General features: G+C 34.3%; 1 protein-coding gene across 2 annotated transcripts in view; it reads left to right on the top strand.

The window, feature by feature from the left end:
* LOC148956476 (palmitoyltransferase ZDHHC18-B-like) overlaps positions 1-18,692 on the top strand; it is a 72,589-nt gene that overhangs the window by 31,041 nt on the left and 22,856 nt on the right. For both annotated transcript variants that reach the window (XM_089095432.1, XM_089095424.1), the window contains exons 5-6: positions 13,920-14,057; positions 17,038-17,195. In XM_089095432.1, the coding sequence (XP_088951558.1) occupies positions 13,920-14,057; positions 17,038-17,195 (296 nt within the window). The remainder of the gene's footprint in view (positions 1-13,919; positions 14,058-17,037; positions 17,196-18,692) is intronic.

The raw sequence follows: 18,692 nt of genomic DNA, 5'->3' as shown, positions 1-18,692 counted from the left end.
CAATTTACCATCTTTAAGTAATTATCTTTTTCACACACAAATATACATTTCAGCTTTTTGAATACCTCAACAAAAAGAAATACTTTCAAATAACCTTTCAGAACAAGTTACTTTCTTAATTTCCCTCCTAAACCCATTTTCCAACTTGAAGTACTTATCAATTTAATACACAACTATACTTTACAGCTTTTTGGATACCTCATCACCAAGAAATACTTTTTAAAGAAGATTTCTCAGCAAGTTACATTTTGAGAGTTCCTACTAAGCCGTATTCCTAAACAGTGGTGCATATCTTGGTAACACCCAACTATAATTTAAATAATTTATGAGGCATACAAAACAAGAACAAATTAAAAAGGAAACAATCAGAGCAATATACAATATTAATGTACATCCTAAAACCATTTTCCAACTTGAACTACTTATCTTTTTCACCCACAACCACACTTTACAGCTTTTTGGATACCTCAACACCAAAAAATACCTTTCAAAGACCATTTCAGAGCAAGTTAATTTCTTAATGTCCCTCCTAAACCCATTTTCCAACTTGAAGTACTTATCTTTTTCACCCACAACCTATACTCTACAGTTATTTGGATACCTCAACACCAAGAAATACATTTCAAAGACAATTTAATAGCAACCTACTTTCGTAAATTCCCTCCTAAACCCATTTACAAACTTGAATGACGTAAATTTTTCAACCCCAACAATACATAAAAGATTTTTGTTTCAATAATCAACAACAAATCCATTTCAATGAACATTTCAGACCAAGTTATATTCATAATTACCCTCCTACACCCATTTTTTAAGCTGGAGTTAAGCTCTTTTTCACCTTACACTATGTTGAACTAACATTTGGATAACAAAACACACATAATCACTGTACAAATAACATATCGAATATCGTTAAATAACATGCGTCCAATACCAAACCAAGAACCCGATAGGAGTACTTATCGTTTTCATCCCTAAACTAGGCTTGCAAGCTTTTTGGATACCTCAACACCAAGAAATACTTTTCAAAGACCATTTCAGAGCAAGTTACTTTCTTAATGTTCCTACTAAACCATTTTACATCTTTAAGTACTTATCTATTTCACCCACAACTATACTTTACATCTGTTTGGATTTTTCAAAACCAATAAATACTCTTCAAAGACCCTTTCAGAGCAAGTTGCTTCATTTCTGTCAATCCACAATACAAATCCCATTTCTAATTACTTATCTTATTTTCTAATACCTCTACTGTAAAGCTTTTTGGATACCTTAACACCAATAAATACTTTTCAAAATACATTTTAGAGAAATTAACTGTCTTAATATCACTCCTAAACCAATTTTACAACTTGATGTAATTATATTTTTCACCCACAACTATACTTTACAGCTTTTTTGATACCTAAACACCAAGAAATACTTTTCAAGGACCATTTCAGAGCAAGTTCCTTTCTTAATATCCCTCCTAAACTCATTTTAAAACTTGAAGTACTTATCTTTTTCACCAACAGCTATACATTAGAGATTTTTGGAGACTTCAACACCAGGAAATAATTTTCAAAGACGATTTCAGAGCAAATTACTTTATTAATGTCCCTCTAAAGCCCATTATCCAACTTGAAGTACTTCTCTTTATCACCCACAACTATACTTTAAAGCTATATGCACCAATCAACACCAAGTAATACTTTTCAAAGATCATTTCAGACCAAATTACTTTCTGAATGTCCCTCCTAAACCCATTTTCCAGCATTAAGTAAATATCTTTTTCAAACTCAAGAATACATTACAGCTTTTTGGATACCTCAACATCCATAAATACTTTTCAAAGACCATTTCAAAGTAAGTTAATTTCTTATGGTCTCTCCTAGTCAATTTGTCCAACTTGAAGTGGGTATCTTTTTCTCCCACATCTATACTTTACAGCGTTTTGGATACCTCAGCACCAAGAAACACATTTCACAGACCATTTCAGAGCAAGTTACTGTCTTAATGTTCCTCCTAAACCCATTTTCCAACTTGAATCACTTATGAATTTCACCCTCAAATAGTCTTCACTTATATTCTTAGACCTCTTAACATATAAATAATTTACAAATTACCCTTTATAGAAAATTTAACTTACAATCTCACTCATGAACCCATGTTATGTCATAAAATACGTAAAATTCTCACCAACAACTAGAATTTACTTCTTATAGAATGCCTTATAACAAAGAAATTATTTTGAAAGACATTTTCAGAGCACTTTTCATTAATAACGTACATCCTAAAACCATTTTCCGACTTGTATTTCTTATGATTTTCACCCACATATAGAATTTAATGCATTTAGGATAAAACCTCGACTATTTATTCATTTATTTTTCCCCTTCAGAGCTTGATACATTCTTATTGTCACTTCTAAAGAATTTTTCAGACTAGAATTACTTATGCTTTTCATCCTTAACGATACTATAAAGAATTTTTTATTACTCATCACCAAGAGATAATATACAAAGTCCATCTCAGATAAAGTTGTTTTCTTAATGTCCGTCTTAAACCCACTTTACAACTTAAAGTACTTATGTTTCTCACCCTTAACACTCCTTTACTGCTTTTTGTATACCTCAACACCAAGAAATACTTTTCAAAGACCATTTCAGAGCAAGTTACTTTCCTAATTTCCCTCCTAAATTCATTTTCCAGCTTGAAGTACTTATCTTTTTCAACCACAACTATACTTTACAGCTTTTTGGATACCTCAACACCAAGAAATACTTTTCAATAACCATTTCAGAGCAAGTTACTTTCTTTATTTCCCTCCTAAACCCAGTTTCCAACTTGAAGTACTTATCTTTTTCACCCACAACTATACTTTACAGGTTTTTGGATACTTCATCACCAATAAATACTTTTCAAAGACCATTTCAGTGCAATTTTCATCTTCAATGTCAATCCTAAAACTGTTTTTCAATTTAAAGTACATACCTATTTCACACAAGAAAATACTTAAAAGCTTTTTGGATAACTCAACAACAGTATTTTATTTTAAAAAGATAGTTCAGAGCTACTTACTATCCTATTGTCCCTCCTAAACAAAATTTCCAACTTGATGTACTTATCTTTTTCAACCACAAATATACTTTAAAGCTTTTTGGATTACAGCTTTACACCAAGAAATACTTTTCAAAGACCATTTCAAAGCAAGTTCCTTTCTTAATGTCCCTCCTAAACCCATTTTTCAACTTGAAGTACTTATCTTTTTCACCCTCAACTATACTTTACAGCTTTTTGGATTACTCAACGCCAAGAAATACTCTTCAAAGTCGATTTCAGAAAAAGTTACTTTCTAAATGTACCTCCTAAGCGCATTTTACAACTTGAATTACTTATCTTTATTACCCTTTACTTTACATTACAGATTTTTTGATACCTCAAAGCCAAGTAATACTTTTCAATGACCATTCCATAGCAATTTACTTTATTAATGTCCCTACTAAACCCAATTTCCAAACTTAATTACATATGAATTTCGTCCCACAACTATACTTTACAGCTTTTTGGATACCTCAACACCAAGAAATACTTTTCAGAGCAAGTTACTTTCTTAATGTCCCTCCTAAACCCATTTTTTAATATTGTTCACATATCTTTTTCACCATAGACTATACCTATTTGATCTCTCTTCAACTAATAACCAAGAAAAACTACACATTCTCAATTTCCGGGAAAGTCCCATACTCTACGTCCACTACACGACCATATACCCAAATGGAGTACATTAAATTTTCTCAAACAACAAAACTTAACAGCTTTTTGGATACCTCAACACCAAGAAATACTTTTCAAAGAGCATGTCAGAGCAAGTTACTTTCTAAATGTCCCCTCTAAACCAATTTTCCAACTTTAAGTACTTATCTTATTTATACACAATTATACTGTACAGCATTTTGGATAGCTCAAACACAATAAATACTATTCAAAGACAATTTCAAAGCAAGTCCATATCTTAATATCCCTCCTCAACCCATTTTTCAACATGAAGTACTTATCTTTTTCACCCACAACTATAATTTACATCTTTTTGGATTCATCAACGCCAAGAAATACTCTTCATAGTCCATTTCAGAAAAAGTTGCTTTCTAAATGTACCTCTTAAACCCATTTTCAAACTTGAAGTACTTATCTTTTTCACCCATAACTATACTTTACAGCTTTTTGGATACCTCAACACCAAGAAATACTTTTCAAAGACCATTTCAGAGCAAGTTACTTTCTTATAGGCTAACCTTGCCTAACCTAACCTAACCTAACTTAATCTAGTCTATCCTAACCTAACCATTCACCTAACTTTTTGCCTTTCTTTCACCTAACCTAACCTAAGTGAAGCGTACGTAGGATAACCTAACTTAACCTAACCTAATCTAAGCTGTAAAGTATAGTTGTGGGTGAAAAAGATAAGTACTTCAAGTTGGAAAATGGGTTTAGGAGGGACATTAAGACTACAACTTGCTGTAAAATTGTCATTTAAAAGTATATCTTTTTTTTGAGTTATAAAAAATTGGTTTCATGAACGGTGATTGTGTTATTGTTAATTACTTCTTGTTGGTAAATTGGGTTTAGGAGGGACATTAAGAAAGTAACTTGCTCTGAAATGGTCTTTGAAGAGTATTTCTTGGTGTTGAGGTATCCAAAAAGCTTTAAAGTATAGTTGTGGGTGAAAAAGATAAGTACTTCAAGTTGAAAAATGGGTTTAGGAGGGACATTAAGAAAGGAACTTGCTCTGAAATGGTCTTTGAAAAGTATTTCTTGGTGTTGAGGTAACCAAAAAGCTGTAAAGCTTAATTGTGGATGAATAAGATAAGTACTTCAAGTTGGAAAATGGGTTTAGAAGGGACATTATGAAGGTAACTTGCTCTGAAAAGGTCTTTGAAAAGTATATCTTGGTGTTGAGGTATCCAAAAAGCTGTAAAGTATAGTTGTGGGTGAAAAAGATAATTACTTCAAGTTGGAAATGGGTTTAGGAGGACAGTAAGAATGGTACTTGCTCTGAAATGGTCTCTGAAAAGTATTTCTTGGTGTTGAGGTATCCAACAAGCTGTAAAGTATAGTTGTCGGAGAAAAAGACAAGTATTTCAAGTTGCAAAATGGGTTTAGGAGGGACATTAAGAAAGTAAGTTGCTGTGAAATGGTCTTTGAAAAGTATTGCTTGGTGTTGAGGTCTCCGAAAAGTTGTAAAGTAATAGTTGTGGGTGAAAAAGATAGGTACTTCAAGTAAGATAAGTACTTCAAGCTGTAAAGTATAGTTGTGGGTGAAAAAGATAAGTACTTCAAGTTGGAAAATGGGTTTAGGAGGGACAGTAAGAAAGTAACTTGCTCTGAAATGGTCTTTGAAAAGTATTTCTTGGTGTTGAGGTATCCAAAAAGCTGTAAAGTATAGTTGTGGGTGAAAAAGATAAGTACTTCAAGTTGAAAAATGGGTGTCGGAGGGACATTAAGAAATGAACTTGCTCTGTAATGGTCTTTGAAAAGTATTTCTTGGTGTTGAGGTATCCAAAAAACTGTAAAGTAAAGTTTTAGTTGAAAGAGATAAGTAGTTCAAGTTGGAAAATGGGGTGCGAAGGGATATAAAGAAATTAACTTGCTCTCGAAGTGTGTTTAAAAAGTATTTTGTGGTATTGAGGTATCCTAAAAGCTGTAAAGTATAGTTGTGGGTGAAAAAGATCAGTACTTCAACTTGTAAAATGGGTTTAGGATGGACATTAAGAAAATAACTTGCTCTGAAAAGATATAATAAAGCCTTAAAAAAGTATTAAAAATGGCGAGGGGACTCTTTGGGGGTCCGGGGTCCATTGGGGGGCGTGGTGGTCCTTTGGGGCGCCGGGGGCCCCTTTGGTGGGGCTGGGGGACTCTTTGGGAGCCCGGGGGAACCTTTTGGGGCCGGGGGCTTCCTTCGGGGTTGGGATGGGGGATCGGAACCCTTTGGGGTTGGGGTAGGGGGATCGGAGCCCTTTGGGGTTGGGGTAGAGGACCTCACGAAACTGTTCAAATGGAACTTGTGTATAATAGCGACCACACTCAAAACCTCTTCTAAAACATCTTCTAAAATCATCTTTTAAAATGTCTCTAACTGTTTCGCCGAAATAATTCCCTAAAATGTCTAAAACAATTTCGCCCATTTCAACTTGTGAAATGGGTTTAGAATGGACATTAAGAAAATAACTTGTTCTGAAAAGATATTATAAAGCCTTAAAAAAGTATCCCGTCATGACCTTCTGATAGGGTTCTACCGATTATGTAAGTACAATTTCTCAGAAATCCATTTGTCCTAGTTGATTACGTCATTCTATGCCCATAAATGGATTCCCGTCACGAGCTTCTGATATGGTTCTACCAATTATGTAATCAATTTCTCTGGAATTATCTCCCTTCGATTACGCAATCAATATATCTCTTCCCCACCTTCCCCTTAGAAACAACAAATTAATTCCCCTTTCTTGAATCAATAATTCCCCTTAGAAACAACAAATTAATTCCCCTTTCGTGTCAAATCAATCAACCATGACATCATCTGTCACGTGTGATCTAACTGTTTCCTATTTCTGAACACCTTGACATTCTCCTCGAGCATGCACTTGCCCAAAACAACAACAATATCAAATAAATCGACATGTTGGAAATTTAGGTCATTGACTCCGGTACCCCAGTTGTTAGACTCAATAATCCTGAAAACATCCATCAAAGTGACATAACCTAACTTAACCTAACCTAATCTAACCTGATTTAATCTAGCCTAACCTAAGTGTTTCTTGGTGTTGAGGTATTCAAAAAGCTGTAAAGTATAGTTGTGGGTGAAAAAGATAAGTACTTCAAGTTGGAAAATGGGTTTAGGAGGGACATTAAGAAAGTAACTTGCTCTGAAATGGTTTTGAAAAGTATTTATTGGTGTTGAGGTATCCAAAAAGCTGTAATGTCTAGTTGTGGGTTAAACAGATACGTATTTCAAGTTGGAAAAATGGGTTTAGGAGGGACATTAAGAAAATAACTTGCTCTGAAATGGTCCTTGAAAAGTATTTCTTGGTGTTGAGGTATCCAAAAAGCTGTAAAGTATAGTTGTGGGTGAAAAAGATAAGTACTTCAAGTTGGAAAATGGGTTTAGGAGGGACCGTAAGAAAGTAACTTGCTCTGAAATTTTCTTTGAAGAGTATTTCTGGGTGTTGAGGTATCCAAAAAGCTGTAAAGTATAGTTGTGGGTGAAAAAGATAAGTACTTCAAGTTGAAAAATGGGTTTAGGAGGGACATTAAGAAAGGAACTTGCTTTGAAATGGTCTTTGAAAAGTATTTCTTGGTGTTGAGGTATCCAAAATGCTGTAAAGTATAATTGTGGGTGAAAAAGAGAAGTACGCCATCTTGGAAAATGGTTTTCTGCCTGATTTTTTGTATGGGAGTTTCTCTGTTATGTTATATGAATGTTAATTCAGTGTGATCTGGCAATAACCGTTATATAAAGACTAGTTGTGGGTTACATAGAACATAACGTCATGTTGGAACTTTGGGTTTGGAGAGTTATTAAGAAAGTAGCTTGGTCTCAAATCGACTTTGACATGTAATTTTTTCTGGGGAGTTATCCTCAAAGCTGGCACGGCGTGGGGTGGGTGAAAGTGATCCGTAGGTCAAGTAGAACACTGGGTGTAGGTTGGTCATTATGAAAGTCGTAAACTCTTTTGAGGTCTTTGATAGGTATATCTTGGTTTGGAAGTATCGACAAATATGTGATCTCTAGTGGCGTGTGCAATAGATAAGAACTTCACGAGGGAAAATGGGTGTAGTAGGGACATTCTCAAAGTAACTTTATTTTATATTGTGATTTTAAACTTTGTATCGGTGTTGTTAAATAAAAAAATCATTAATTCCGATATGTTTGATAATACGTTCATCATTAAAGTATTAATTACTTGAGTATTAGGGCTTGTGAGAAAAAAACTTGATATGAAAATGTCATTTAAATGAAATTGTTGGTGTTGAGGTAAAGGAAAATCTGCACTTTCTTGTAGGGGATGAAAAATATAAGTATTCCAAATTGAAAAATGGGTTTAGGAGGGACATTAAGAAAGGAACTTCCTCTGAAATGGTCTTTGAAAGGTATTTCTTGGTTTTGAGGTATCCTAAAAGCTGTAAAGTATAGTTGTGGGTGAAAAAGATAAGTACTTCAACTTGTTAAATAGGTTTAGAATGGACATTAAGAAAATAACTTGCTCTGAAAAGATATAATAAAGCCTTAAAAAGTATTAAAAATGGAGAGGGACTCTTTGGGGGTCCGGGGTCCATTGGGGGGCTGGGTGGTCCTTTGGGGCGCCGGAGGGCCCTTTGGTGGGCCTGGGGGACTCTTTGGGAGCTCAGGGGAACCTTTTGGGGCCAGGGGCTTCCTTCGGGGTTGGGATGGGGGATCGGAACCCTTTGGGGTTGGGGTAGGGGGATCGGAGCCCTTTGGGGTTGGGGTAGAGGACCTCACGACACTGTTCAAATTGGAACATGTGTATAATAGCGACCACTACTCAAGAACCTGCTTCTAAAACAGTCTTCTGAAAAGTCATCTTCTTAAAATGTCTCTAACTGTTTCGCCGAAATAATTCCGTAAATATGTCGTGAGTGAAACAGTTTCGCCCATTTCAACTTGTAAAATGGGTTTAGAAGGGACATTAAGAAAATAACTTGTTCTGAAAAGATATTATAAAGCCTTAAAAAGTATCCCGTCATGACCTGTCTGATAGGGTTCTACCGATTATGTAATCAATTGTCTCAGAAATCCATTTGTCCTAGTTGATTACGTCATTCTATGCCGACATAAATGGATTCCCGTCACGAGCTTCTGATATGGTTCTACCGATTATGTAATCAATTTCTCTGGAATTAGTCTCCGCTGTCGATTACGCAATCAATATATCTCTTCCCACCTTCCCCTTAGAAACAACAAATTAGGATTCACCTTTCTTGAATCAATAATTCGCCCTAGAAACAATCAAATTAATTCTCTTTCGTGTCAGAATCAATCAACCATGTACAGTCATCTGTCACGTGTGATCTAACTGATTCCTATTTCTGAACACCTTGAACATGTCTCCTCGAGCATGCACTTGCCCAAAACAGCAACAATATCAAATAAATCGACATGTTGGAAATTTAGGTCATTGACTCCGGTACCCCAAAGTTGTTAGACTCAATAATCCGTGAAAGACAAGTCCATCAAAGTGGAACATGAACCTAGGACGGAACACTAACATAATCTAACCTGATTTAATCTAGCCTTTGAACCTAAGTGTTTCTTGATTTTGAGGTATTCAAAAAGCTGTAAAGTATAGTTGTGGGTGAAAAATTTAAGTACTTCAAGTTGTAATATTAGTTTTGGAGCGACATAAAGAATGGACCTGGGTCTAAAAAGGTCTTTGATAATTATCTCTTTGCGGTGAGGTATCCAAAAAGGTTTAATGTATATTTTTGTCTGAAAAGATAAGTATGCAAAGCTGGAAAAATGGGTTTCTATGTGCTATTAAGAAAGGAACGTGATCTGAAATGGTATTTGAAAAATATTTCTTTTTGTTTAGGTATCCTAAATGCTGTAAAGTTTACTTGAGTTTTAATATGATAAGAGATTCATGTTGGAAAATGGGTGTAGGAGGGACCTTAAGAAATTAACTTTCTCTGATAGTGTCTTTGAAGAGTATTTCTTGGTGTTGATGTATCCAAAAAACTGTAATGTGTAGTTGTGGGTGAAATAGATAAGTACATCATGTTGATAAAAGGGTTTAGTAGGGACCTTAAGAAAATAACTTGATTTGGAATGGTCATTCAAAAGTATTTATTAGTGTTGAGGTAACCAAAAAGCTGTAAAGTATAGTTGTGGATGAAAAAGATCAGTACTTCAAGTTGGAAAATGGGTTTAGGAAGGACATTAAGAAAGTAACTTGCTCTGAAATGGTCTTTGAAAAGTATTTCTTGGTGTTGAGGTATCCAAAAAGCTGTAATGTTTAGAAGTGGGGTGAAAAAGATCAGTACTTCAAGTTTGAAAATTGCGCTTAAAAGGGATATCATGATAGTAGGATGTACTTAAATGGACTTTCAAGATTATATCTTTGCTGTGAGTTATGAAAGATGATGTAATGTCTGGTTGAGGATGAAAATAATAAGTACTTCAAGTTGGAAAATGGGTTTAGGAGGGACATTATGAAAGTAACTTGCTCTGCAATGGTCTTTGAAAAGTATGTCTGGGTGTGGTGTTCTCGAAACCGCTGTGATGTATCGTTGTTGGAGCAATTTATAAGTTCTACAAGTGGAAAATGGTATGGAGGATTGTCAGTTACTATGAAAGTGGATCTGAAATGGTCATTTTAAAGTATTTATTTGTTATGTGGAATACTCAAATTAATAATGTAACGTTGTGGGTGAATAAGATAAGTAGTACAAGTTGGAAAATGGATTTAGGAGGGACATTAAGGAAGTAACTTGCTCTGAAATGGTCTTTGAAAAGTATTTTTTGGTTTTGAGGTATCTAAAAAGCTTTAAAGTCTGGTTGTGGGTTATAAAGATATGTACTCCAAGTTGAAAATTGGTTTAGGAGAGTTATTAAGAACATAAATTGCTCTGAAATGTTCATTGAAGTCTTTCATTGTATTGAGGTAAACAAAAATCTATACAGTATAGTTGTAGGTGAAAAAGATAAGTACTTCAAGTTGGAAAATGGGTTTAGGACGGACACTAAGAAAAGAACTTGGAAAATGTGTTTATGAGATTATACAAGAATGGATAGTGCTTTGAAATTGTATTTGAAGGGTATTTCGTTGTGTTGAAATATCCTAAAATCTGTAAAGTATAGTTGTGGGAGAAACAGATAAGTACTTCAAGTTGAGAAATGGGTGTATGATGGTCATTAAGAAAATAACTTGCTCTGAAAAGATATAATAAAGCCTTAAAAAAGCATTAAAAAATGGAGAGTGGACTCTTTGGGGGTCCGGGGTCCCTTGGGGGGCCGGGTGGTCCTTTGGGGCGCCGGGGGACCCCTTTGGTGGGCCTGGGGGACCCTTTGGGAGCCCGGGGGAACCTTTGGGGTTCGGGGGCTTCCTTCGGGGTTGGGATGGGGGATCGGAACCCTTTGGGGTTGGGGTAGGGGGATCGGAGCCCTTTGGGGTTGGGGTAGAGGACCTCACGATACTGTTCAAACGGAAATTGTGTATAATAACGACCACACTCAAAACCTCTTCTAAAACATCTTCTAAAATCATCTTTTAAAATGTCTCTAACTGTTTCGCCGAAATAATTCCCTAAAATGTCTAAAACGATTTCGCCCATTTCAACTTGTGAAATGGGTTTAGAATGGACATTAAGAAAATAACTTGTTCTGAAAAGATATTATAAAGCCTTAAAAAAGTATCCCGTCATGACCCTCTGATAGGGTTCTACTGATTATGTAATCAATTTCTCAGAAATCCATTTGTCCTAGTCGATACGTCATTCTATGCCCATAAATGGATTCCCGTCACGAGCTCCTGATATGGTTCTACCGATTATGTAATCAATTTCTCTGGAATTCTCTCCCTTCGATTACGCAATCAATATATCTCTTCCCCACCTTCCCCTTAGGAACAACAAATTAATTCCCCTTTCGTGTCAAATTAATCAACCATGACATCATCTCTCACGTGTGATCTAACTGTTTCCTATTTCTGAACACCTTGACATTCGCCTCGAGCATGCACTTGCCCAAAACAACAACAACATCAAATAAATCGACATGTTGGAAATTTAGGTCATTGACTCCGGTACCCCAGTTGTAGAAAAACATCAAATAAATTGACCAACACACATAACCGTACAATAAATAACAATAAATGTGAGAAAATTTCTGTTTTTTCAAGTGAGAAAAATATTCTCTTTTCATTCTCAGTGAGAAAACCATAAACCAAGTGGTACGTCCCGGAGTAGCACCCCCTTTCTACTTCCTTAAAAAAAAATTATGACGTCCTCTCACCCCAGACGAGGACGATCTGCTTTCCATTTAGCCCTAGACAGTTGGCCGAAAAGGACAATCTTCGACAATCTGTCATCCTTCATCTGGACAATATGCCCTAGCCATCTCAACCTTTCTTTCATTATAGCTCTAAAAAGCTGGATTGAACCACATTTTTGTACAGCCTACTGTTTGAAATACAGTCGGTCAGTCGGGTACCCAGAACAATCTGTAAGAGAAAGCAATTAGTGAACAGGAGCATTTATCTGAGATTGTCTTAGTCAAAAACGTTGCCATGAAAGTGCACCATGAAAAACAAAATATAGGAAATAAAGGTTGCATCACTCTTTCACCTTGTAAAGAAAATCTTGAGCTATACTTCTGACGTTTATCGAACCTCGAAGGTTTTGAAACTCTAGATCGGTCACACAAGAAAGGTGGAATAAATCTAAGTGTTTTAGGAGGATCTTCGTGAATTGGCGAAAAGTGAAAAGATACTCATGAGAAGTGTATCTGCTCCGCATACTACCATAGACACGCAGCTTAAGATTGATTAGTAATTGTGCAATAAATGGTCCAGAAGTTGCAGTTTCAAAACTGATTGAAAAACATGAAAAGAAAATTGAAGGTCTTCAATGGTTTCGAATTCTTATTTAGTTTATTTTAGTTGTTTCTTTTTTTTCTCTTCTCATGTTAGTGTTCAATTTATTAATGTTGTCATAACTGATTAAACAGTTACTGTTCGCTTTTTTTCTGTGTTTTTTTATACTCCGTCCTTTCTTTTGTTTTTGCATACGGGCTTTCAATTAATTAATAAAATACAAAGTGAACTCAGATAAATTGAGGGATTAGGCGTTGAATTGTTAGCGTCTTGAATGATATTTAGCCTCATCATACGCCTTTGAAAACAATTTTAGGAAAGAAGATGAAGTTTCGAGGGAATTATTATAGCTACAAGAGATATAGGCTATAATATAAATGAGGAGGACAAGGATCAAAAGAGACAAGGATGCAGCCCGAAAAATACGTTTATGCTTTCTTAAACACCAGAAATCCATGCAAATCTTTATTTTTATCAAAGCTATGTTATACATATAAGATGATTTTCATCAAGAAGTATGTTTACAAACCCAACCAAATGTTTATTTGTTCTACTGAATAGGAGCTATTTGAAAAATAAATGTTATGATAAATTAGGAGAAGCTTGATATCCCTTCAGAAAATGAATAAACTTGAACTAGTAATATTTAGGACAGGACAGTTTCCATCGAGCTATAAGAGTACCCTCTCATACTTATCAAAAATACATAGTTGAAAATATCTTCAGATTTCTGATTGATTTTCTATTTAATGTTATATTTCTGATTTTATAGCAAAATGCCGCTAATGACAGAAAAAAAATTCATCTGCATTTGTAATCTGACAATTTGGTATTGATTATTACTAATCTTATATGCCTACAAGAATCATTTTAGATCTGTCGTTTTTATGGAATTAATATTCTAAAGACAATTTTGCTAATCTGGATTTCTCTTCAATGTGTAATTTTTTTTTTCTTTAACTTCCGGAAAACAGTTTTATTTTAAGTATGCTTTATTTTGGTTGAAAACCTTAGAAATTTATGGTCAGGCTTTTCAAGAGAATCAATAATAAAGTTTCTGTTTATTGCTAGTTGGTTAGGAAAAAATAGATACTCTGAGTCTTTTAGCATTAAATAAAAACTCTATCTACACGTTCTCTTTGTGGATTGTATCTTGCTCTTTTGTTGTCTCAAGGAACTAATAACTATTCTTAAGAAACATTATAACTGTTGTTTTGTTTCTGTGCTATTGTCTTTCTGTAGCCCAGCAATTAGATTTTTTCATTGATCTTTGCTGCAGAAGTAAATTGACGTCTTTTAGGGAATATACCTAATGAACTTGTATTGTTTCAGATCGGTTTGATCATCATTGTCCGTGGGTTGGAAACTGCGTTGGAAAGCGCAATTATCGATTTTTCTATTCTTTTATTGTGTCACTTGCAGTATATTGCATCTATATATTTTCCTGTAGTGTAACTCATTTGATGTTAAGTAAGTTGTTTTTATTTTTAATTTCATTCCTCTTTGTCGCTCCTTTCTCTTTTTCCCTCGGTTTCTCTCTAATTTTCTCTCTGTCTCTCTTCTCTCTGTCTCCCTTTTTTCTCTATGTATCTCTCTCTCTTTTTCTCCCTCTCCCCCTCCTCCTGTCTTTTCCGCTTCTTTTGTCTCCTTGCTCTCTTTTGCTTCACTCAAGTTACTTGTAATTCTGTTAGCAAATCAAAATCTTTCAAATTCTTCCATAGCAACTTTTAACTTAAAAAAAAAAAACTTTCATAACTGTTTATTCATGTCAAGCTGTCATTCATTGTCAAGCTTTCATTGAAAATGATATTCAAGCAAATAACTTTATCAAATTTTGCGTAAGTTACCTGTTTATTTCCATAACTCTTCAATTCACAAGATTATTGCAGATAAATACCAATTATGATATTTTTCTCCATTGATTGAGGAAATCGCTTAGTGATCCCGTTGAAGCCACCGAGAGAAGGGGAGGGAGGTGGTTTCTCCCAATTTTATCCCTTTTAACCGTTTGATATCTTTTTTACTCTTTATAACCCTGTTAACCCTTTAAAGGTTGCCCTGACTATTTAACCTTTTAACCCTTCTTTTTGTAACCACGAATTTTGTAAAGAATTGTTATTTTATTTGGTAACTTTTAAACGGAGAGTCAGCCTTGTGAAAAAAGTCTTCTCCATTTAAAAAAAACTGTTTTTGCAACTTTTGTTTCCAAAGTTTTGCGTAATTGCAAATTATTTAACAAATTTCTTTTGGAACTTTGGAATACAAAATATTTATCCTTAACCCAGTCAAATCTAAAACAAACAAAAGCCACCATAAACACGGGTAGGGATAACACCCTCTAAGCCTTTTAAAGGCCAAACACAGGCAAACACAAAAATAGTATACACACCTGGAAACACTAGCAACTGTACAAATTAATATACCAAATCTAGATCAACCTAGACAAAAATCATTAAACACCAAATTAGTTTCAAACTTCTGAGAATCTTACCCTTTTTTTTAAGTTACACAATTCTTAGACCTAACTTTCATAATTTGATAACTCAAAACTGCCTTCACCTTTGAAGAATCTCAGCCTTTTTCAAAAATTTATAAATGATAGACTTAATTTCTGTATATTTATAGCTAAGAGCCCTTACATTTTGACAACATAATGCCTTTAAACTTTCAAGAATCTTAAACTTTTTCATTATTCCGTCGTTCTTAGATCTTTTTTTGCACTTGAACAATTCAAAGCCTTCAAATTTTAAGAATGTTATTAAATTTCAGATTTTCAGTCTCAGTTGATGAGTCTCCTGTATTGACTCGAGAGGTTAAATTTCGTCACAACGGATTTCGTCACAACGGCTTTCTGATGTTTATGTTGTGTTTTCTGTTGTTGAGTTCCCCTTATTGGCTCGAACATCTTGAATTTTGTCTTATTGGGTTTTCATAAGTGTATCGTTGACGGATCTCTTATTGATTCGAGAGGTTAAATTTTGTCACATCGAGTCGATAGCCTTGATTTTCGTCATAATCAGTTTTCAGATGTGCATGTTAACTTTTGCTGAATTTCTTGTTTATGAGTCTTCCCCATTGACTCGAAAATTTATTAATATCACTATATTGACGTACTGCGATAAATTATGGTGTTTTATGAACTTTTGGCCTTGTGAGCTGGGTTTGGCGGATGAAACGCAAGTTTTTAATAAATACTTCCAAGATTTATATCAGTCCTTCCCTAATTCCATACATGGCACACTGAATTTTTGTGTTTTTGAGGATTTTTAAAGTAACTTCCAAGCCCCCAGAAGTCTTAAGAATTTGAAAAAAGGGAATTTCTTTAAATGTTAAGGGTTTACTTGCAGTAACCTGAAAATAAATAAAACAAGTCTTAGAAATCTCAAATTGTTCAAAAAAATGAATTCATTCATAGGGAAAAGTTCCTTAAATCTAACAATAAAAAGTGTTAGAACTCCAAAATCCTTAAGAAATTTGAAATTCTTGAATTATGAAATGTTTTGTTTTTGTAAGGCTCATGAAATAACAGCCTTAAAACTCTGAACTTCAGAAAAACAGTTAATATTCTTGAATTATGAAAGATCTAGTAATCACATTCTGAAATCGAAGGTCTTGGAAGTCTGAAAATTCGAAATTTGCTGAGATTCTTGAAATGTTAAGACAGTGTTGTCAAATTGTGAAAATAAGCCGAAGAAATGTGGAATTGTGAAAAAAGCTTTGACTCCTGAATCACGAAGGGCTTAGTTATCAAATTCTGAAAGTTAAAGTCTTGGAAGTGTAAAAATGTGAAATTTATTAAGATTCTTTAAACGTGAAATGTGTATGTCGTCAAGCTGTAAAATTATGGTTAAGAAATGCAGAATTTCAAAAAAAAAAAAAAAAACACTGGTTCTTGCGGTATGAAGGGGTTAGTTGTAAAAATCTGGAAATCAAAATTTTTAGAAGTTTGAAAATGTGGAAAAAAGTTGAGATTCTTGAAAGGCGGAAGGTGTCTTCGTGGGGCTGGCAGAAGGGGATAGAGATTTGAATTTGCTACAGTATATTGCTAGTTAGACAATTAAGATTGTTCTTTGGATCACTAAAGAGTATGATTGCCTCTTAAAGCCACTTGCTTTGGGATTTATTTCTTTTGGGTAGGGTAAATTTGAAAAAAAATTTGAAAAAGATGCACTATTCGGAAAATGTAGTATTTTACGTGGTAAATTGTAGATACGTACTTAATTGGGGTGGGCCTGAAGATTTTTTTTTCTGGTGGGCATACGTGGTGTTTGATATATCATTTCTTTTTCAAACATTTGTGTTGGAAGATATTTTCTTTGAAAATCAGATGGGAAAGTTTACCTAGTATGATGTAAAATACAAAGTTTTATGCTTGATTGTGTTACTCTTTGTTAGCGTGATTGGATGGTATTGCTTGAATTTCTTTTTCTTTGTATGTCTTCTTTTTCAGTAACTGTCGGTGAATCAAAAGACCTAATGGATGCTATCAGAGACTCGCCAACTACACTAACAGTTGCTGTGATATGCTTCTTCAGTGTTTGGAGTGTGTTGTGCCTTGCCTGCTATCATACATGTTTAATTATGTCCAGTCAAACGACTAATGAAGATGTAAGCTCGTATTTCTCATATATTTTATCATTTAATAGATGAAGTAATACCATCTTGTCGAAATTTTCTAGAGAATAGTGGAATCCGGAAATAGAAAAAAAACTATTTCAGTCTATAGGTTTATTCAGGCTTAATTCTGGTTAATACCAGCGTAGATTCCCAAAGTAGTTTATAGGTGTAGAAAGATGTGTCATTCTTGCATCTTGTAACCCAGAATTTTATTTTTACCAGAATTTTATTTTTGATTTTCTACTGACGTTTCTTCATACTTTTTGTGCATTTTGCCCGTGATGAGCAATTGTTCAACAAGAATGTTCTAAAAATTCCAATGAGAAAGGAAAAGTACCCCGATGTTTATTTTTCTGACTAGCAACGTCCTTTTATAGGAGATGCACACTGTCTTTTCAGTTATTAAAGTACCAAAAGATCCAACAAAATAAATGTCGTTAGAATCAATGTAAAACAGTCGATAAGCTGTTGAAAAATATTAATATAAGAAATTGTACCAATAAAAAACCAACCATTCTCTTCCCAAATATGGCGGCTATACCTCCGTGCTAAGCATTTTTTTTTTTTTTTTTTATCTCTTTTTTTGTTTTACAGGAGGTTAACGGAATCATTTAATCTTGCATTTGAATATAAATGCAAAACTCCTTTTTTTCGAAGGAATCTGAAATGAGGCAATTGAATTTGACTTGAATGACTTCGTTAGTCGTTGAGACAGATAACTTCATTAAAATTATAATTGACAAAATTAATTGTCTTCAAGTGTATAGCATTTTTCTCTCGCTTTTTTGTGATTTTTTTTGTTTTTAAATACGTATTATTATCAGCAGTTTTATGTTAAATTACGCTTCTTAAGGAATATCTTGTATCTAACAGTTCGTGGTAACGAACTGTAAGTAAGGAGCGACCCGGCTCAATGGTAACCAAAACTCTAGAAAACGGGATTTTGATATCAATAGATACATCAAAAGAATCAGATTTTAATGCTCATTTCAAATATATAAGTTTCATCAAGTTTAGTCCCATCAAAAGTTAAGCGCCTGAGAAAATTTTGCTGATTTTCGAAAAAAGGGGAGAAAAACCCCTAAAAGTTATTGAACCTTAATTAAAATCACACAATCATATTCAGCGTATCAGAGAACCCTACTGTAGAGGTTTCAAGATTCTATCTACAAAAATGTCGAATTTTGCATTTTTTGCCAGAAGAAAGACCATGGGTGCGTGTTTATTTGTTTTTTTTGTTGTTTTTTTTTCAGGGGTGATCGTATCAACCCAGTGGTCCTAGAATATAGTGGGAGGGCTCATTGGAACGGAAATTAAAAGTTCTAGTGCCCTTTTTAAGTGACCAAAAAATATGGAGGGAAACTAGGTCCCTCCCGCGCTCATTTTTTTCCCAAAGTCACCCGATCAAAATTTTGAGATAGCCATTTTGTTCAGCATGGTCGAAAATATGATAACTATGTCTTTTAGGATGACTTAATCCCCCGAAGT

Source organism: Artemia sp. Qi Xiang Cuo, chromosome 1, assembly GCF_049724085.1.
Source record: "Artemia sp. Qi Xiang Cuo chromosome 1, ASM4972408v1, whole genome shotgun sequence".
NCBI classification, from domain to species: Eukaryota; Metazoa; Arthropoda; class Branchiopoda; order Anostraca; family Artemiidae; genus Artemia; species Artemia sp. Qi Xiang Cuo.
Note: the sequence above shows the minus strand (reverse complement) of the source record. Positions and strands in the feature narration are given on the sequence as shown.